The 22,246-nt window shown below is 39.6% G+C and overlaps 2 protein-coding genes across 2 annotated transcripts; one reads left to right on the top strand and one right to left on the bottom strand.

The window, feature by feature from the left end:
• Window positions 1–4,429: 4,429 nt before the first annotated feature.
• LOC123663624 (zinc finger protein 813-like) lies at window positions 4,430–6,543 on the top strand. Its single transcript, XM_045598293.1, has 3 exons — window positions 4,430–4,576; window positions 4,911–5,033; window positions 6,274–6,543. Exons 1-3 carry the CDS (start codon window positions 4,430–4,432, stop codon window positions 6,541–6,543), a joined length of 540 nt encoding a protein of 179 aa, XP_045454249.1.
• A 6,038-nt stretch (window positions 6,544–12,581) lies between these two features.
• On the bottom strand, window positions 12,582–22,246 carry LOC123663497 (Golgi SNAP receptor complex member 1). Its single transcript, XM_045598170.1, has 6 exons — window positions 22,063–22,246; window positions 21,645–21,820; window positions 20,740–20,829; window positions 19,511–19,650; window positions 14,178–14,294; window positions 12,582–13,005 (listed from the first exon to the last, which is right to left on the bottom strand). The coding sequence occupies exons 1-6, from the start codon at window positions 22,091–22,093 to the stop codon at window positions 12,885–12,887; spliced, it is 675 nt and encodes a 224-aa protein (XP_045454126.1). The 5' UTR covers window positions 22,094–22,246; the 3' UTR covers window positions 12,582–12,884.

Raw genomic sequence — 22,246 nt, 5'->3', positions numbered from 1 at the left:
CTCACTTAACATGGTGAAATAGTGGTCAAACGTAAGTCTATCTAATTATATATTATATATAAAGCGGCACTAGTAGTCCAAAATAATTTATGAAATATAATTAAAAAATTCGGTGTGATAATAACGCTGAGTAATTTCGTTTTCTAGAAATTTTAAAATTTAATACTTATATTTTATTTATGATTTAAATACGAGGAAAATTTGTGTTGTGAAAAGCTGTTTATTTTCGTACAAAAAAAAAAAAACAAGAAACACAGAAGGTTTGTTTTTTTTTTGTATTTTTATTAATAAGGGATGTTAAGTATGTTTACCATTCATTTGTCACAGTGTAATGTTTACCAATATCCACGACGCTTACAACGTAGCCGAAATATTGGTAACCTAAAATAATACCGATAAATATGATATATATAATATTTATTAAAAACCTATTTAAAGAAAAAAATTTTGTCCAAGGACAAAAACAATATAAGCCAGAGCATGATTCGTCGTGGCATAGTTTGACAACCGTCGTGTCTTCTCCATCTTACGTGATATTGGTAAAATCATCTGTGCTATTCCGCACTAGTGAAAGTTGAGTGAAAGCCTAGGATGCAGTGTGACCGTTTCAAAAGTGGCAAATCTGCCACAGACTAGGTAAAAAATCTGCCAGAATCTGCCACACTTGACGACAAAAATGCCAAAAGTATGCCATCATGAAAACTAAAAAAAAACAACGAATAAAACATAATTTCTTTAATCAGCACAAAAAATAATTTACAATTTCAATAAGCGGTATTACATCTACTATATACTACATTTAGTGTGTATTAAACATTTGCCTCCAAATTTTCATCTTCATTCTGCGTAGGTATGCATAGATGTAAACGACATGTTTTTTTTAAACATATTTTTACTTGGTTTAATGGAGACACACAATCTTCGTGTTCCTTTATCTTCTCTATCTCTCTATCTTTTGTGATAATTATAACTGAAACATCTTTGTTTAAGAACATATTCCTTATTTTGGTTTTGTTCAGGTTTACCTACGAAAATATTCTCTCGCACGAAGCGTTTGACATAGGCAATAAAGCTTTCGCGAAATTTTAAAAATTTGGATATTTTGTAGCCCCATTCGCGTCCAGCATTTTTCCAATCGTTCCCAAAAATTTGTCTACACTCAAAATTGTGCTTATGGTACTACTTCCACCTAATTCTAACAAATATCTTACACTTATGTCAAATTTAAAGACCTTCTACACGATCGGGATCGACCGTCGACCATCGTGTCCTTGGTCGGGTTGATATAAAAATGGACAGTGTGGAAAACGGTTGACCCGACCAATATTTGTTTGATGTCAACGGCCTTGGTTGGTGATTTGCCATGTCTTTGGGACATTGGATCCGATTTATACAAAGAAAAGAACCAAAAAAACTTCACTTCACTTTAGCATAAAAAAGTTATTGCCAAACCCACCTTATGTTGCTTTAAACGGCAAGGAGCCATCGCTTCAAATACTAGACAAGAACTAACAAGTTGAGTCAACCACCGACCGTGTAGAATGAATACAAAAATTGGTTGACCCGACCAAGAACACGACGGTCGGCGGTCGATCCCGACCGTGTAGAAGGCCTTTTAATTTGTCGAAGTTCGTCATCCACTTTTTGATTGTTATTTCAGGAAGAAAGCAAGAAATCTTGATCCACTCAGCTCGACAAGTACGCTCGTATTTTCTCTTCATAATTTAGGATTCGTTACACAGAACCGCACACATTACTCATCAAACGAGAAAGACGTAAAATAAAATTAAATCAATAAAGGAGAATAGTGTTCATATTCTTATCATATGAATATAACACTCCTATTTTAATTACAATTCATAATCATATGACGTACTTGTTTAAAAACAGAATAAGAGGGAAATCCCCGTATTATTAGGCCATGGCCATAATAAACAAAAGGTATTTATTTTTAAAAAAGAAAATTTTAACTAAGTCATGTGCATTTTCCCGAAATCTCTTAAATCTGCCAAAACTGCCACTTTTGTAAATCGTCAGCATGATCTGACACACAGATTAAATTTAGGAGCGAAACCTGCCAAAATGGCAGAAATTTGCCACAAACGGTCACACTGCTAGGATGAAGATGAGTGAAAGCAAAGAGTAAAATAACTTGCTTAAACAAAGTGAAAGCCTGAAAGCCATGTCTGTGATTAATTCTAAATTATAATCTAATCATAGTTTGACAACCAAAAACATAGACACCTGACATAATGTCTGTTTTCACAGCTGTTTACTGTCTGTAAATGTTATTTAAAAGCTTTATATGATCTTTAAAACTATTAATTTAAAATAAAAAATAAAACTGGTGATATTTACTTATTAAGAATAAGTTTCTTATAAAGACACTGATTTTAATTTTCGTTGAAATGTTAAATCTGTAATTCTGTATTAATCGAGTGCAACAAACATGGAGCCACAAAATAATAATATTTTATTCTTTGAAATATGTAGACTGTGTCTTGAAGAGCATGGTCATTGTGATATATTTGATAAAAACGATTTACAAGAAAATATATTCCGATGCATTGGATTAAAGGTAATCATTATTTAAATATCGTCGTCATCATTATTTAATACAATTTTAATACTAATCAACATTATACTCCCTTGTTTGTGTACGAATTATAAGAGGTAACATAAACTTTTTCTATAATTCAATTTGACCTATTAATTTTTCATATTATATATAGTGTTAATAGTTTTATTATGTTTCTGGTAGTCAAAAAGGAAAACTTTTTATTTTATAAACTGGGTAGGCAAACAGGCATATAGCTCACCTGTTAGTAAGCGATTATCGTAGCCTATAGATGCCTGCAATACTACAAACTTCACAAACGCGTTGCCGACCCTATCCCCCAGGAGCTCTGGTCACCTTACTCACCACAGGAACACAACACTGCGATCTTCTGTAAGGTCGAGGTACTACCCCAGTCGGGCTGCTTCATATTCTGAGCAGGATATTTCCTGCTGTGCCCTACCTCAGTTAATATAAATAATAATTATATGTTTACAGGACATAAAAGTATAAAAAGTGTTCTTTAAAGTGTTCCAATTTGTATAAATTATTTAGACATTCTTGTTGGAATACACTTTATTACTCAATTTGTCTGTAGATTCATTAGTTTTCCTTGTCTCAGCTCATAAAATTTGTCGTGTGTCATAGACTTATCAAATATTTACTTATCAGGTGTCATTAGCTGATAGTTTACCCCAGAAAATTTGTGCTAAATGTTTGGAAATAGTCACTAAAGCAACAGAACTCCGAAAAATAGCCCAAAAAAATGATAAGCATTTAAAAAAACTTTTTCATTGTGAAGAAAGTGAAACATCAATGGTAAGTAGCGATGAGTTGGATTTATGTTATAGTTTCTTCATTTTTTAATTATCACTTTGAATCACTATTTAGCAATAAGACCACATTTGTACATTGTATTTCTTTGTATATTTAAGTAATTTGTGGTGATTCCTTTGCAGGCGATGTACAATAGAGTGCATCTCACTCTCTCTCACTTTACTTTGTGATTCGATACCCAGTTACATGCAATATCACCCAGTAGATGCCGTTGCAACTTGTTTATAACTCCTTTTATAATTAAAAACATTTTTTTTTCTTTTTTTATATCACTAGGTCGGCAAAGAAGCGTACGCCTCACCTGATGGTAAGAGATTACCGTAGCTTATATAGACGCCTGCAACACCAGAAGCATGGCAAGTGCGTTGCCGACCCAATCCCCAATACCCCCCATGAGCTTTGGTCACCTTACTCACCAACAGGAACACAATACTGCTTGAAAACAGTATAATTTAGCTGAGGTCTTATGTAAGGTCGAGGTACTACCCCACATGGGCTGCTCCAGATTTTGAGCAGGATATTCCTGCTGTGCCCTACCTCAGTTTACTTGTATAGCCTTTTCCACTGGTTATTTATAAAATTATCTGACGTATAACTGTATCTAACTCTAATCTATTGAGGAAGAATACGTCCACACGGCTTGTTCCACCTTCTGCTGCTAATAGTTCGTAAATTATGTACAGGATAAACTTTATTTACAACAGATAAAACTGACCCTTAAAAGTTTATTATAAAACTAGAGTCTGCAGGTGACTTCGTCCATGTGGAATAGTTACTTTGAGCTAATTGGGGAAGCTTTCAAAAGGAAAAAAAGTCCTGATTTTGAAACATTCTTCATTGGTGTTCCACTCCTATTGGTTTTTGGTCTTATTGTGATGTTATATAGCTATAGCCTTCCTCGATAAATGTATATTATAATAATCCAATAATAAAAGAATTTTTCAAATCGGACCAGTAGTTCCTGAGATTGGTGTTTTCAAGCAAACACACAAACAAACTCTTCAGCTTTATAATATTAGTATAGATATATTCTATATGCAGGAAATTTGTCGAGAGGATATTGTGGAAACAGTTAAAAGTTCTCATTTCGAAGAAGATAAAGACACAAGCAGTGAAAAAAATCTAGCTATAGAGAAGTTTATATCAGTTCGGAGAGATTTATTCGACTCGTCAGTTTCTGAGGTATTTGTTTTGTTTATTGACTTAACTTTCAAAAATGATGATTTATAAGTAATAATTGTGTATAAGCTACATAATAATATAAACTATACTAGATAACTCAAAACGTCACTCCTCAGACTACGATCAAGTTTAAATGGGACGTCACAAGCATCTGCTTTCAATTAAAAAAAAAGAATCATCAATATCAGTCGAAAAAGCAATTGAATTGAGAACCTCCTCCTTTTTTGAAATCGGTTTAAAAATGTTTTTAAAGCCTACTAAAATGAAATATTTTTTTTTGATTTTGTAAGTGTGTCAGTCATTATATATAACAACGTTTAAAAATTTATTTCAGGATTCCGTGATCAAAAACGAAATATCAGAACCAGAAGCCAAGTCAAAAGTCAACAGTTTAAAAAATCTAGACTGTGACAAAACAGTGAAATGTGTTAATGGTATTACCGTTTATCAATGTCTTGTGAGTATTGTCAGCTCTATAAGCATATTTTATTGATAACTACCTGACCCCGCAGACGTTGTTTTGCCATATACCTTATTAACCCCCTTAATTCCCCCCCCCCCTTACAACTTAGGGGTATGAAAGATAGATTTTGTTCGATTCTCAGACCTACCCGATATGCACACAAAGCCGTTTCGGAGGAGTTTAACTACAAACACCGCGACACGAGAAGTTTATATATATGAGATTTATTGAATTTATTGTCTAAATTGTCTTTAGTGCAACAACGCCAGCCCTGCGGTCACCAACCCGCCTGCCCAGCGTGGTGACTATGGGCAACACATGAGTTCACGCCAATTTTGGCGCGAACTTGGGGTAGCCTACTGTATTGGGCTGAAGTGACTGCCTAACTTTCTTATAAAATATTTACACCTACAAGTAATATTACATCGATTTGATTATCAGGATGTCATTTTCAGAATCGGTCATCACCTAATTTAATTTTTTTGAAAAAGATTTTTCGGATTTTTTTAAAACTTATTTTGATTTTTCCGAGGATTAGCTAATTTATTCATTTCGAACCGAGTAAATTCTTAAAAAATTACTTTTAAGTCTGTCCCCATTTTACAAGGAAAGTACTTTGTTCTACAATGTTGTTCTAGGTTAAATTTTAGATATTTTTTTTCTATTTTCGAAAATGATCTCCTGATTTAGAAAAGTAACACTAATTGGTGGCATCTATTGCATAATTTTCAGAAATATATTTATTTGAAGTTATGCAAATCTCATCGTTATGCAATCATTAAATAGATTTTTTTTAATTTTTGAAATGTATAAGATATTATCCTTTATCAGAAAAACTTTTAAATTAAATTGGTGTTGTATTTCCTTGAAGGTAAAATTATTACTGTATTCAATAAGAACTACTTATTATATATCAATACATAGTATAAAACAAAGTCGCTTCCCGCTGTCTGTATGCTTAGATCTTTCAAACTACGCAACGGATTTTGATGCGGTTTTCTGTAGTAAATAGAGTAATTACAGAGGAAGGTTTATATGTATAATACATGCATAATATAGTAGAGGAACACTGATAGTTTTAGAGTTTTCTAATGTGTTGTAAATAAACACATTTATCTGCGCTTACATTGCAAATATTTATTTTATATTTTATATTTAGTATCAGCATTGCATCCGTGCGGAGCTGGGGCGGGTCGCTATTATTATTATAAGTTACTCTTTTTTTCTGTTACAGAAATGTCCAAAATCATTTAACAAATGGAAGAATCTATACCTACATAATCGGCTACATAACAAAAATTACTGTTGTCCAATAGTCGAATGCGGTAAAAAATTTGCGACAAAAGGCGACTTAGAAAAACACATAAGAACTCACACAGGAGAAAAACCGTATCAGTGCGATCAGTGTGACAAAAGCTTTGCTCAGCGAGGAACGTTAAAGAGTCATAAAGAAAGTGTGCATAGTGAAGAAGCTTTGAAGAAATGTGCGAGTAATGATACCTAGTTATGAGTTCTTATTTAGGGGTCGTCTATTAATCACGTGAGTCTCGAAAGGGAGGGAGGGTTTTGAAAGAAAAAATGATGAATATATAAGTTGCTTTAAAACAGCACGTTATTAATTGACGCCCCTTTATAAGTGTTATTTCTTTAACGTTTTAGACGCCTGCAATACCTGAAGCATTGCAAGCGCGTTGCTGACCCTACCCCCCCAAATCCCCCAAGAGCTCTGGTCACCTTACTTACCACAGCAACAACACTGCTTGCAAGCAGTATTATTTAGCTGTGACCTTCTGTAAGGTCGAGTTTCCCAGTCGGGCTGCTCCAGATTTTGAGCAGGATGTCTCCTGCTGTGCCCTATCTCAGTTAAGCAATCTCAATTAAGTTATACAATTGTGGATCGCATTGTAATACATATTTGTAATTTAAAAAATTAAGCAGTATTTTACCAATTTGGTAATATTTTTATTTAAAATTGATGATTCAATAATTTTTTATGGTGCTATAGGTATCATGTAATGAGTAAATGCCTCACGTTCACTTTTTGTACTGTTTAGTCATATCATCACATTTGTTTATTGCTAGATCATAGAAAAAAAAGTGATTTGATTACTTTTTTAAATTTTTTTTTTTAATACAAGGACTTCTGCTGTGCGGCCGCACGTTTAAAGAAATATTTTATCACATTCAGACTCAAACTGTGTCCTGTTAATAATGTAATTTTAAGTTAAAAATGAAATGTTACGGAATCATGTATGCACACCTGTCTAACATCCGAACTGGACACTACTTTCACCCTTCTATATAATGGATAAAAATTATTTATATCAAATTTAGTGCATATGAAAATAAATCGCGGTATATCGGCGGTGTGCTGAAAAATACCTCGCTATATTATGTTCGCCAATTCCCATTTATACCAGATTTCTAGTAGACAACCATTTATCGTTGTAATCGCAATTGTTGGAGTGAAATCACTGTTTGTATAATACGTTCGTTTTTTTTTTTTTTTTTTTTTTTTTTTTTAAATTGGCCTAAACTTAGCTCTTGCTTGCTTGCAATTTTTTTTATGTGATACATAATTTTTTTTAAAATATCGAAGCATATTTTGTAAATTTTCGTTTGTAAATGTTTAACGTTTTTTTTTTTTTTTGGGAATGCGTTATGAGCATATTGGAGTGTTATTTATTAAGGAGTGTTTGTTAAGCATGTTAAGTTATTATGAGTCATGAAAAAGTTTATCTGCTGGTGTAGAGTTAATGCCTAGTGCGAGTTTTGTTTAATCTGTCTCGCAATAACGGGCGTAAATTTTAACTTCATTTTGTATGGAAAATTCGGCATTTAAACCTAGTTCTCGCGTTTGCCGCTAGATGACTCTGTGTCAATTGTATCGTATACTATTCTGTATCGTCTAGGCTGCACTGTTTAAATTCTCATGCAAAATAATCTTCACGTATAAACACGTTTCTGTCATGTTTCTGTAAATAAAACTCGCACTAGGCACTCTTATGTCATATTGGCTACCTGCCATAAAAAGTTCTGTCAAACTAAACCCAGTACCTACTTTCAAACTTTAAAATTGATTATTCTATATGATTTCAGTGTACTTATACTTACACACTTAGCGTAGTCATTTTTTGCAAACTGGCCCGTTAGAAACCTTTAGATAAATCGAACAATCTACAAAATTATTGCGATACCGGTAGCTTTAGTTACAAATAATTTACAGTTTAATTACAGTGCACAATAAACATATATAATTAAAACTGTTAAGTGTAGGTACAGTTTGTTTACAAGTTATTTTATGTAAGTATATATTTTTATACAAATAAAACGAAAGAAAGATACAATAAAATGTTTTATTTATGATTATATTGACCAAAATACACAAGATTTTCAATTCACCACCTCATATCCTTTTTTAACCATGATAAGGAAAGCAGGATCTGATGACGGAATCCCAGAGAAATCGAGGGAAACCCTCGAAAATCGGAGTGACGACTAATGCGTTCGTTAATTTTTTTCGTCTACTTACATTGTGTTATTTGTCGATGTCATTGAAGTCGGTTTTTTTTCGTTTGCAAACGCAAAATTATACATTTAATAAAGGTATAAGTCTCTACTTACACCCAGTAATTGTGTATAATGTATTGCCTTGTAATCGCAAATAAAACAAACTGTTTATACTACAAGGATGGAAAATAAGCATACGGCCTACCTGATGGTAAGTAGTTACAGTACATGTACGCCTGAAACCAGGGTTGGTAACGATACCGACAACGTTACCGTTTAGGTCACTAAATAAATATGTCTTCAATTAACAACATCTCTTAAACATTGCTGCTCCACGCAAAAATTGTTAAACTCAACGCGCGGGAATCCCCGCACCACGTCAAGACGCGCAGCGAATGAAATAGCGCTTTTCATTAAATATATAACGTTAATTATAATACCCTACTTGAGCCCATTATACAGTGTCGTTCACCTAGGGCATATTATGCTATACTTTATATTGATATTCTTGTCGTACTGACCCAAAATTACTATATAACGATACCTTAAATAACGTTATTTTGGAGCCACTATACCGGTATATTTTTACTAGTGTTATCTCTTATAACGCTGTTTAACGTCACATATACCGTTACCGTTTGTTGTTACCATTAACTATAAAGGTAACAAAATTATTACGCTCGTATAGTGTATAAAAGAGGCAGATGAGATTTGTAAGTAAATTCATACAGTATATACGCATATCAATATACTAGCTTCTGCGCGCGACTTCGTCCGCGTGGAACAGAGGCGCGCGCAATACTTGATCAGTATTTTGCTGCGATGTTATTTTAAAACTGCGATATCTCCTGAGATACTCATTGAAATCGAATCAATTTTGTTTTAAACTAAATACTTGTGATGAATAACGTATTTATTTAGATAAGGATTAATATCATATTATTTTAGAACAAACTTGTTAGCTTAAAAAGGTTATAGTGAGCCAACCTTAAAAGATAGATATATGCTGTCGCGGACTTTTATTTAGAACTTTTAAAGAGGATCAATTCTTTCATACATGATTTTTGCGAAACTTTAACTGTTTTCACAGCGCACGCAGCGGAAGCTCTCAAAAGGAAAAAAGAACCCCCGATTTTGAAACATTCTTCATTGGTGTTCCGCTCATTTTGGTCTTAGCATGATGATATATAGCCTATAACCTTCCTCGATAAATGGTCTATATAACACTAAAAGAATTTTTCAAATCGGACCAGTAGTTTCTGAGATTAGCGCGTTCAAACAAACAAACAAACTTTTCAGCTTTATAATATTAGTATAAATATATAAATGAATGTTTGTTTACATATCCTTTATAGAATTGTAAACTATGTATTTGAGAATTTATGCACGAGCATTGAGCCCGCAAAGGTTTCTCAGTTGGTACAACCAAAAAAAAAAAAATAATAATGATAATAAAAAAAGCGTAGCAACACGCGCAGGGTACAGCTAGCATAATAATAAGTTTACGCCATATTACATTGATATTATTATTAGTCACATAAATTGGAACCAGTGCCGCTTTTCAAATTATTATAGATTGATTTTTCTTTAAATTCTCAAAGAACGTACGGTTTACTTAGTAACAGTAAAAAAAACGAACATGTTTAAATAATAAATGAATAATTTATTTTACAAATAAAATGAAATAAATATACGATAAAATATTTTATTTTTGTGATCAAATAATATACACAATATTTACAATTCACTTTATATCCTTTTACTTTGATAAAGATATACAGCCTACTTTTACACCCAGAGATTATTTATAATTTTATTTGCCTTCAAAAAAATCCATATTCTGTTTATTTATATAATAAATTTAAAATATAACGTCCTATAAAATTATGAAAGAATGATATATTTCGTGATAAAAGTACAGGAGTTCGTATTTTACATAAACATGTAAAGAAAAATTATTTTGTTTCTGACATAAATGTTGTCTACTAACAAAATGCATTATGTACCTAAGAATAAAGTGTGCCACACTATAAAAAAACTTTTATTTAAACGAGTGAAACAAAAACCTACTATTTTTCATCTGCTTCTGCTAAATTGCCTTAATTTTTAATTTGAAAAAAAAGTAGATATGTTTTTTAAATTTTAAAGTATAAATAATTTAATAAAAATATCCAAGTCAAGGCCGAATAACTGTTATTTGGGCTTCATTTTGAGTAACTTCATTAGAAAAAAAAAAAATTAGTAAAAACTGTCATTTTCCAACTATCTTTACTTTGGTTTTAACTATCTTTAGCTATAATTAAATTTACGGCTTAAATATAAGAAATATTTATATATTGTTAATGATATCCGTTAAAACTACTACAACAATTGATATATTTTAAACATTAAAAAACTAGAATGGAAAATTAATTTTGTTTCTATTGAAATAAAAACTCAATTTAATTCTACTCTACATAAAATATTTGTAAAATAATCTTATTATCAATGAGAATATCTTTGTTAGAATAGTGTTAGTGATTGATAACGCTTATCATGCACAATGTTGCTGATAGAATATCAGAGTCGCAGCGTCTGTTTAACCTCAACTTACAAAATACAACATTACTTACACAAGTCTCAAATAAAAATATCTTAAAGTGAAATTTAATGGTAAACCAGAAAGAAATTTATCTGTTGGGTATCTATCTACTGTTATGTTTGAGATAACTATCTGAAACTTCATTAGAAACGTGTTGCAATATTGCCTCAATGAAAAAAGAAATTATATTGCTATTTGCTAATGTTTTTAAAATTATAATAAATTAACCTTTTAACGAAGTGTGAATAAGTACAATTTTATTTATTAATTTGTTTTGATTTTTTAATATTATTTAACCCATGTTACTAATGGTATAGAGCCGCTATACTCAACCTGCGGCACGCGGGCTGCATGCTCATGCATCTTTGTCAAAACTTATTTTTTCATAAATAAAGTAACTAACTACATTGTTAACTTGGAATCACGTTATAATTAAAACCTAAATAATTAAAAAAAAAAAAAAAAATTGCTTGCGGCCCGCGTTACCATGACTGAAACGTGTTTCTGGCCCCTAAAAAAAGGTTGTATATGACTGGTATAAAGTTTAAAGGCATCTCTATTAGAGTTTTCATCCAAACATCAGCGACGTCTATTGACAGGATAGTTTTTTTTTAATTATATAAAGACATGTCCGTTCTATACTTAGTTAAGTCTATAAAATCACAGTACAAAAATCGTTATAGAATTGACTCCCGAATATAAGAACTTTTAAGAAGTAATGACATTTTTAAATCTGAAAAATAGATAACAAACCGTTCAAATATAGACTGGATACAAGTCAGGGCCGTTAAATTAAGCCACATATACTACATACCACATCAAAACATTAAAAACCAGTCAAATATATACATGATATAATAAAAGGTAAGGTACAAGATGGGCGTTCATTTTGCAATATGGTGTTTACAGATGGCAGTTATATTGTATATACTAGCTGCCGGGACAGACTTCGTTCTGTCAAAAGTTAACAGTAATTTTTTTTAGGTATTAAAACCTTCGTGGCCCTTAAAGGACACACAAAAAAATGGATTTATCCGAATTGGTCGATTCATTCGAGTTATGTTAGCAACATTCATTTTTATTTATATAGATTTATTTATGGGGACCTTTCAATAATTTCAAATTTCTGAACGGAGCCGGAAAACAGAGTGCACTCCGCAATGTACATAAATATTATAATGAAACAAATTTTTCGGATTTATTAGGTTTATTAGGTTTTTTAAATATCCGACGTTTCGGATACTTTACGGCAACCACGGTCGCGGGAGGACTGAGGTGTCAGACGTCCTAACGTTACAAAGTTATACGAAACTACCCTATGTTACATCAATATTTTAATTTCACCATCACAGGTGTTTGTTTATCCCCCTTTTGTTATGACTCCAAGAGATGGCATTAGAGCAATTAAGAAATTCATAATGTAGGGTAAAAAAAAAAAAAAAATCAACAGATAAAGAGAACATTATGATAAAATATATTATTTTATATACACGAAATTTGTCGAGAGGAAATTGTGGAAACAGTACTCAATTTCATCTCATTTGAAGGTAAATAAATAAATATTAATAATTCAAGTCTAATCGTAACTAATTTGCAGGACCAACTATCCATAACTGGCGAAAAAAGACCTAAGACTAATATTTTTGCAAATGGCTAAAAAGATGGAATCTAACATATATAGCTTAATTTAACGCCCCTCGTTTGCATCTATGTGAAAAGAGTTACCATAAAATATATTACTTCTATTAACTATTTCAATGGAATGCATACAAGAGCAGTAGAAACGTGCAGACGGCGACCACAAGCCCTATGATGAGAGAGTCTCTTCGTTTTCGGGCGTTTATTCTGTAGAAAAGGCTGTTTAACATCGGGAACCTGTAATGTTTAACATAATAATAATAATAAATACTCTTTATTGTACACCACAAAGAAACTTTACAAAAAAAGTGATACATACAAAGAAATATGTACAAAGGCGGTCTTATCGCTAAGAGCGATTTCTTCCAGACAACCTTTGGGCATAGGACATAGCGTAGAAAAAGAGAAGCGGAAAGTGTACAAACATAGATCTAATATTAATACCAATATGTTAAAGATACGCTTGACTTGGATCAAAGGTCAGAAAAATTACAGTGTTGCTCGAGACATACTATATATCTATACAAATAAATAAAATTGGAGTGTCTGTTTGTAACGTTAAAATAACCGATTTTTAGTAAATGCATATGGATATGTATATAGTCATAAATTCTTAATTTGACATACCGATTATAATAATATCTTCTTATACATAAAATTTTCGTGTCACAATGTTAGTTACAATACTCCTCCAAAACGGCTGGACCGATTTTTATGAAATTTTGTGTGCATATCGGGTAGGTCTGAGAATCGGCCAACATCTATTTTTCATACCTTTTCCCCCTTTTTGGGATTACTAAATTCATATGTATGTATACACGGTACATACCAAAATAACATTTGTGACAATTTTTTTCTGTCTGTCTGTCTGTTTGTTCCAGCTAATCTCTGAGACGGCTGGACCAATTTTTTTACGGGACTTTCACTGGAAGACAGCTGATGTAGTACGAAGTAACTTCGGTTACTTTTATTTTATAAATTTATTTTATAACTCTGGGAACTAAACTATCACTTTTTTGGTAAATTTCAAGCGGGCGAAGTCGCGGGCACATCTAATATAGAATATAAATTTCCTAGCCCTTTTTTAAATGTTACTTTGTCTTAATATACGAGCTATTCTCGCAACGTACTTCTGCATAACCGTTCAATGGTTTTTTAAGCCGTCGATAAACTGAAATATTAATACCAACTACCGCACACAACTAAATAACCTTCTATTTCTCGTACAATTTTATTAACTGTAATTTATAGCCGTGGTTACGCACTTTCTAAAGCTATCACGCGGAACGAGTCTCCTTAAGAACAGATGACAAGTGTGTGTATGTTAAACATATTTGTTTTAATTAAGGATGCGAGCTATATATAATTATGCATAATAATAACATAGTCATACATAATCACATACATACCTATTAGTAATGTCATTAAATCTAGTCTGCATCCGCTTAAACGCTTGTCGTTGTGAAGTGAGATGCTCGCGGGCCTCCATAGCGATGTTGATTTGTTCGTCAACTAGTATGTGAGAACTAGAAAAAAATAAATAAAATATTATAACATTAAGTATTTACTATCACTGTGCAATCGTTGTTTTATATCAAATTATTTTTATGGAGACATTTTAATGGTTCTTGTTCTTGAGCCAGAAACAGAGATGTCGCTACTTACATTCCTAACGATCAATGCAACTGAGGTTGGGAATAGCAGGACATATACCTTACAGAAGATCACAGCTAAATAATACTGTTTTCAAGTAGTGTTGTGTTCCTGTGGTGAGTAAGGTGGCCAGAGCAGGTGTTTGACTACTGTAATCGCAACACCAGAAGCATTGGAAGCGCGTTGGCGAGCCTATCTCCAATTGGGATCCCATGAGCTCTGGACATCTTCCTTCCTTTTTAGATTTTTTTTGCTTAAAGTGTGGACTTTAAGCAGCACACTTTCTGCAGTTCCTACACTCAGTCAAATTTACCGTACTATAAGCTATACAATAGCACAACACGTTTTTTCCTCGAATGAATGCGGGTGAAACGAAAGTAAGCACTTGTATAAAAAATGGTTGGCCTCCTTGGAGAACTGGTCGCGGCGGCTGAGGCCGGCGGCGGGCGGTGAGACAGAAGCGAGGGCAAGTTCAACAACTGACCTGTGCAGATGGTTGGCCTCCTTGGAGAACTGGTCGCGGCGGCTGAGGCCGGCGGCGGGCGGTGAGACAGAAGCGAGGGCAAGTTCAACAACTGACCTGTGCAGATGGTTGGCCTCCTTGGAGAACTGGTCGCGGCGGCTGAGGCCGGCGGCGGGCGGCGGGCGGCGGGCGGTGAGACAGAAGCGAGGGCAAGTTCAACAACTGACCTGTGCAGATGGTTGGCCTCCTTGGAGAACTGGTCGCGGCGGCTGAGGCCGGCGGCGGGCGGCGGGCGGCGGGCGGTGAGACAGAAGCGAGGGCAAGTTCAACAACTGACCTGTGCAGATGGTTGGCCTCCTTGGAGAACTGGTCGCGGCGGCTGAGGCCGGCGGCGGGCGGGGAGACAGAAGCGAGGGCAAGTTCAACAACTGACCTGTGCAGATGGTTGGCCTCCTTGGAGAACTGGTCGCGGCGGCTGAGGCCGGCGGCGGGCGGTGAGACAGAAGCGAGGGCAAGTTCAACAACTGACCTGTGCAGATGGTTGGCCTCCTTGGAGAACTGGTCGCGGCGGCTGAGGCCGGCGGCGGGCGGTGGGCGGCGGGCGGTGAGACAGAAGCGAGGGCAAGTTCAACAACTGACCTGTGCAGATGGTTGGCCTCCTTGGAGAACTGGTCGCGGCGGCTGAGGCCGGCGGCGGGCGGTGAGACAGAAGCGAGGGCAAGTTCAACAACTGACCTGTGCAGATGGTTGGCCTCCTTGGAGAACTGGTCGCGGCGGCTGAGGCCGGCGGCGGGCGGTGAGACAGAAGCGAGGGCAAGTTCAACAACTGACCTGTGCAGATGGTTGGCCTCCTTGGAGAACTGGTCGCGGCGGCTGAGGCCGGCGGCGGGCGGTGAGACAGAAGCGAGGGCAAGTTCAACAACTGACCTGTGCAGATGGTTGGCCTCCTTGGAGAACTGGTCGCGGCGGCTGAGGCCGGCGGCGGGCGGCGGGCGGCGGGCGGTGAGACAGAAGCGAGGGCAAGTTCAACAACTGACCTGTGCAGATGGTTGGCCTCCTTGGAGAACTGGTCGCGGCGGCTGAGGCCGGCGGCGGGCGGCGGGCGGTGAGACAGAAGCGAGGGCAAGTTCAACAACTGACCTGTGCAGATGGTTGGCCTCCTTGGAGAACTGGTCGCGGCGGCTGAGGCCGGCGGCGGGCGGTGAGACAGAAGTGAGGGCAAGTTCAACAACTGACCTGTGCAGATGGTTGGCCTTCTTGGAGAACTGGTCGCGGCGGCTGAGGCCGGCGGCGGGCGGTGAGACAGAAGCGAGGGCAAGTTCAACAACTGACCTGTGCAGATGGTTGGCCTCCTTGGAGAACTGGTCGCGGCGGCTGAGGCCGGCGGCGGGCGGCGGGCGGCGGGCGGTGAGACAGAAGCGAGGGCAAGTTCAACAACTGACCTGTGCAGATGGTTGGCCTCCTTGGAGAACTGGTCGCGGCGGCTGAGGCCGGCGGCGGGCGGTGAGACAGAAGCGAGGGCAAGTTCAACAACTGACCTGTGCAGATGGTTGGCCTCCTTGGAGAACTGGTCGCGGCGGCTGAGGCCGGCGGCGGGCGGTGAGACAGAAGCGAGGGCAAGTTCAACAACTGACCTGTGCAGATGGTTGGCCTCCTTGGAGAACTGGTCGCGGCGGCTGAGGCCGGCGGCGGGCGGTGAGACAGAAGCGAGGGCAAGTTCAACAACTGACCTGTGCAGATGGTTGGCCTCCTTGGAGAACTGGTCGCGGCGGCTGAGGCCGGCGGCGGGCGGTGAGACAGAAGCGAGGGCAAGTTCAACAACTGACCTGTGCAGATGGTTGGCCTCCTTGGAGAACTGGTCGCGGCGGCTGAGGCCGGCGGCGGGCGGTGAGACAGAAGCGAGGGCAAGTTCAACAACTGACCTGTGCAGATGGTTGGCCTCCTTGGAGAACTGGTCGCGGCGGCTGAGGCCGGCGGCGGGCGGCGGGCGGCGGGCGGTGAGACAGAAGCGAGGGCAAGTTCAACAACTGACCTGTGCAGATGGTTGGCCTCCTTGGAGAACTGGTCGCGGCGGCTGAGGCCGGCGGCGGGCGGTGAGACAGAAGCGAGGGCAAGTTCAACAACTGACCTGTGCAGATGGTTGGCCTCCTTGGAGAACTGGTCGCGGCGGCTGAGGCCGGCGGCGGGCGGTGAGACAGAAGCGAGGGCAAGTTCAACAACTGACCTGTGCAGATGGTTGGCCTCCTTGGAGAACTGGTCGCGGCGGCTGAGGCCGGCGGCGGGCGGTGAGACAGAAGCGAGGGCAAGTTCAACAACTGACCTGTGCAGATGGTTGGCCTCCTTGGAGAACTGGTCGCGGCGGCTGAGGCCGGCGGCGGGCGGCGGGCGGCGGGCGGTGAGACAGAAGCGAGGGCAAGTTCAACAACTGACCTGTGCAGATGGTTGGCCTCCTTGGAGAACTGGTCGCGGCGGCTGAGGCCGGCGGCGGGCGGTGAGACAGAAGCGAGGGCAAGTTCAACAACTGACCTGTGCAGATGGTTGGCCTCCTTGGAGAACTGGTCGCGGCGGCTGAGGCCGGCGGCGGGCGGTGAGACAGAAGCGAGGGCAAGTTCAACAACTGACCTGTGCAGATGGTTGGCCTCCTTGGAGAACTGGTCGCGGCGGCTGAGGCCGGCGGCGGGCGGCGGGCGGCGGGCGGTGAGACAGAAGCGAGGGCAAGTTCAACAACTGACCTGTGCAGATGGTTGGCCTCCTTGGAGAACTGGTCGCGGCGGCTGAGGCCGGCGGCGGGCGGTGAGACAGAAGCGAGGGCAAGTTCAACAACTGACCTGTGCAGATGGTTGGCCTCCTTGGAGAACTGGTCGCGGCGGCTGAGGCCGGCGGCGGGCGGTGAGACAGAAGCGAGGGCAAGTTCAACAACTGACCTGTGCAGATGGTTGGCCTCCTTGGAGAACTGGTCGCGGCGGCTGAGGCCGGCGGCGGGCGGCGGGCGGCGGGCGGTGAGACAGAAGCGAGGGCAAGTTCAACAACTGACCTGTGCAGATGGTTGGCCGCCTTGGAGAACTGGTCGCGGCGGCTGAGGCCGGCGGCGGGCGGCGGGCGGCGGGCGGTGAGACAGAAGCGAGGGCAAGTTCAACAACTGACCTGTGCAGATGGTTGGCCTCCTTGGAGAACTGGTCGCGGCGGCTGAGGCCGGCGGCGGGCGGTGAGACAGAAGCGAGGGCAAGTTCAACAACTGACCTGTGCAGATGGTTGGCCACCTTGGAGAACTGGTCGCGGCGGCTGAGGCCGGCGGCGGGCGGTGAGACAGAAGCGAGGGCAAGTTCAACAACTGACCTGTGCAGATGGTTGGCCTCCTTGGAGAACTGGTCGCGGCGGCTGAGGCCGGCGGCGGGCGGCGGGCGGCGGGCGGTGAGACAGAAGCGAGGGCAAGTTCAACAACTGACCTGTGCAGATGGTTGGCCTCCTTGGAGAACTGGTCGCGGCGGCTGAGGCCGGCGGCGGGCGGTGAGACAGAAGCGAGGGCAAGTTCAACAACTGACCTGTGCAGATGGTTGGCCTCCTTGGAGAACTGGTCGCGGCGGCTGAGGCCGGCGGCGGGCGGTGAGACAGAAGCGAGGGCAAGTTCAACAACTGACCTGTGCAGATGGTTGGCCTCCTTGGAGAACTGGTCGCGGCGGCTGAGGCCGGCGGCGGGCGGTGAGACAGAAGCGAGGGCAAGTTCAACAACTGACCTGTGCAGATGGTTGGCCTCCTTGGAGAACTGGTCGCGGCGGCTGAGGCCGGCGGCGGGCGGTGAGACAGAAGCGAGGGCAAGTTCAACAACTGACCTGTGCAGATGGTTGGCCTCCTTGGAGAACTGGTCGCGGCGGCTGAGGCTGGCGGCGGGCGGCGGGCGGCGGGCGGTGAGACAGAAGCGAGGGCAAGTTCAACAACTGACCTGTGCAGATGGTTGGCCTCCTTGGAGAACTGGTCGCGGCGGCTGAGGCCGGCGGCGGGCGGTGAGACAGAAGCGAGGGCAAGTTCAACAACTGACCTGTGCAGATGGTTGGCCTCCTTGGAGAACTGGTCGCGGCGGCTGAGGCCGGCGGCGGGCGGTGAGACAGAAGCGAGGGCAAGTTCAACAACTGACCTGTGCAGATGGTTGGCCTCCTTGGAGAACTGGTCGCGGCGGCTGAGGCCGGCGGCGGGCGGTGAGACAGAAGCGAGGGCAAGTTCAACAACTGACCTGTGCAGATGGTTGGCCTCCTTGGAGAACTGGTCGCGGCGGCTGAGGCCGGCGGCGGGCGGTGAGACAGAAGCGAGGGCAAGTTCAACAACTGACCTGTGCAGATGGTTGGCCTCCTTGGAGAACTGGTCGCGGCGGCTGAGGCCGGCGGCGGGCGGTGAGACAGAAGCGAGGGCAAGTTCAACAACTGACCTGTGCAGATGGTTGGCCTCCTTGGAGAACTGGTCGCGGCGGCTGAGGCCGGCGGCGGGCGGCGGGCGGCGGGCGGTGAGACAGAAGCGAGGGCAAGTTCAACAACTGACCTGTGCAGATGGTTGGCCTCCTTGGAGAACTGGTCGCGGCGGCTGAGGCCGGCGGCGGGCGGTGAGACAGAAGCGAGGGCAAGTTCAACAACTGACCTGTGCAGATGGTTGGCCTCCTTGGAGAACTGGTCGCGGCGGCTGAGGCCGGCGGCGGGCGGCGCGCCGTGCAGCAGCGCCTCGCGCTCGCGCCGCGCGCCCACGCGGGCCGAAGTCTTCTGGAACTCCTGCTGGTAGTCCTGCAGGGACGAGTTAGTTTATAATTTACACCTGGGTTACACATTGTACGCGCCTCCGGTCACGCCATTACTTAGAACAACTTTACTGATTACAATTCTCTTTTTTTTAAATAAGACTTTTTTTACGCACGCTTGACTTAGGGAGTAAGCTGGTGGTTGGGTGACGAGAGTGTTACGACAGGTGTGATCGGGCGAGGCGAACGGAGCAAGAGAGAGAATTACGAACACATATTTTCTTTCTCTCTCTCTCTTATAGCCAGTTTCGTTTCGTATATCTAAGACACAGTGCAGGCCTATTGTGAAAAAGACTAACTTCAGTCGTGTGGTCTAAAGCAAACTCGTTTTTTTTTTTTGTACTAAACATTTAAGAAAATTAGAGAATTATGAGAAAAGTTAACGACTATTTTATCTTCGCACGAGGACAGTTCGCGCTTAGCTAGAAGGTGACCTATTAATCACATGAGCTTCAAAAAAGATAAAATATCACAAGTAGGGGGAGGGGCTGTAATGAGATATCACGCGTTTCGTTGAATGCCTTTTGAAAATCAAACAAACAAACAAACAATAAACACCCTGCAACTATAATGTCTCTCTGGAAATTTGTGTCACAATTCTTAATTTTCCAAAATTTTATCACATTATACTTGTACTTAAAGCTAATATTCTGAAAAATTGAATACACTGCACAAAAAAATATATGTTTTGAAAATGAGTTTTGCATATGGCCAAAACAAAAAATCCATAAAAAAACCTCACCAAAGGTAAATGGTAAGTAAGAATAAAAATTATTGCCTTGCCAAATATCACCAAGTCGGGGGTATACAGTTCAAAAATTACTAAAAAACATTACGTAATTATTAGACGGCACCATAAGACACTATAAATCAATAAGCTGATAAATTCATCACAAAAATAAGAAGCTTTGGAGTTTAGTAGCTTTATTTACAAAGCTGTTTTACTTTGCATTAGCAACTTACTATATCAGGACTGACAACTTTCGATGCCACAAATCACAATCTAATATGTGCCTACATGCATAGATGCTCGAATTGTAAATTTCAGTGTTGCCAAGATAATAAAATATGTTACCATTAGAATTTCTCTATGTCTCTTGATAGTGTGTAATGTAGCTGATCCACTCGGAGCTAAGTCTGCCATCCTATCATTGATAGCTGAGAGCTGCAAATAAAATAAAAATTAAATAAATATTGTTGATTTATAATATTGTTAAAAAAATTTTTCAAGTACATTTTAATCAATATTGTGTTTATAATAATTATAACAAACTAGCGACCCGCCCTGGCTTTGCACGGGTGTAATGCTGATACTAAATATACTACAGAATGTCTTTATTTATAGTGTGAAGCTAGCTTATAGTATGGTTATTAACATAATAACAACAACATTCAAATATGCGCCGTTAGATTACACGTTGTTACAGAATGCGTTGAAGAAATAAAGGTTCACTGCTCGTTCCCCGTAGGTGATAGTGTGATAATATGTAGCCTATATGTTGACCCGACTTCTTAATAATATTTGTGCCAAATTTGAAATAAATAGTACTTTTTGATTGTATCCTGGACATACATACAGACAAACAGACAAAAATTCTAAAAACTATATTTTTGGCTTTGGTATTGATTGTAGATCACACCCAAAATATTCTTTAAAAAAAAATATTCAATGTACAGTTTTGACTTTCCTACCATTTTATTATATGTATAGATTAAAAACATTATTTTAAATGCTAGCTATACTTTTATGTTCAGGTGTTATACCATTTAGTTTTAAGAAGGTTGTATTTAGCATCAATAATAAATCTATAAAGAAGTTGAAAGGACAATTCAACTGAGCCAGCCTTGATTTTATTCCGTGACCTTTCTGTTGGTATCCATAAATTTAATTTACGTCATATTTGCCGACACAATTAATATATCATTTTATATTGTATAGAATAAATATGTTGCCTATATTAAATGTTGTTAAATAATCACCTTATTTAATAACTGTTGTATTTCCATCGACAGGGTGTCAAACATATCTTCACTGTTGATCAGCGGCACATTCTCGGAACTAAGGCCTGATGTTGCAGAACTCATGAAAAGTTTACTGAATCCCACCAATTTCACATCAATTTCGTTTTCTAGCAAACGCGCTTGTTTTCTAACATCTAAAAGCGAAACAAAGTCAAATGTACATTAACTTGGTGCCTTAAAAAACTTTCTTAATCAGTACTGCTTATTTTATTACATTTTCAACGTTTCAACTAATATTCATTTAAAAGAGAAGTTTACTATATGTAAATTTTAGTTAGTCGAAGTTCAAAATAAATAATTATTTCTATATACTTGATGCAACGTCACGATATAGGTTTACAAGCTAAACTTGATAGCCGGTGTTAAGATTCCTTACCTTCCCAAGTCGAGCCCCCTACAGATGACATTTTGAGAAAATTGTAACTTTTGGATCAAAACAATAAAGAATTCACACCTTGTTTACAATACTTATAGAACAAAGTAAAATATTATGGGTCAGTCAAACTGTAAATTCTAAGTGTTTTTTGACGCATGTAATTGACAATTATATACATTTAACA

Source organism: Melitaea cinxia, chromosome 20 (assembly GCF_905220565.1).
Source record: "Melitaea cinxia chromosome 20, ilMelCinx1.1, whole genome shotgun sequence".
NCBI classification, from domain to species: Eukaryota; Metazoa; Arthropoda; class Insecta; order Lepidoptera; family Nymphalidae; genus Melitaea; species Melitaea cinxia.
The sequence above is the reverse complement of the archived record's forward strand: the minus strand, read 5'-3'. Positions and strand labels throughout refer to the sequence as shown.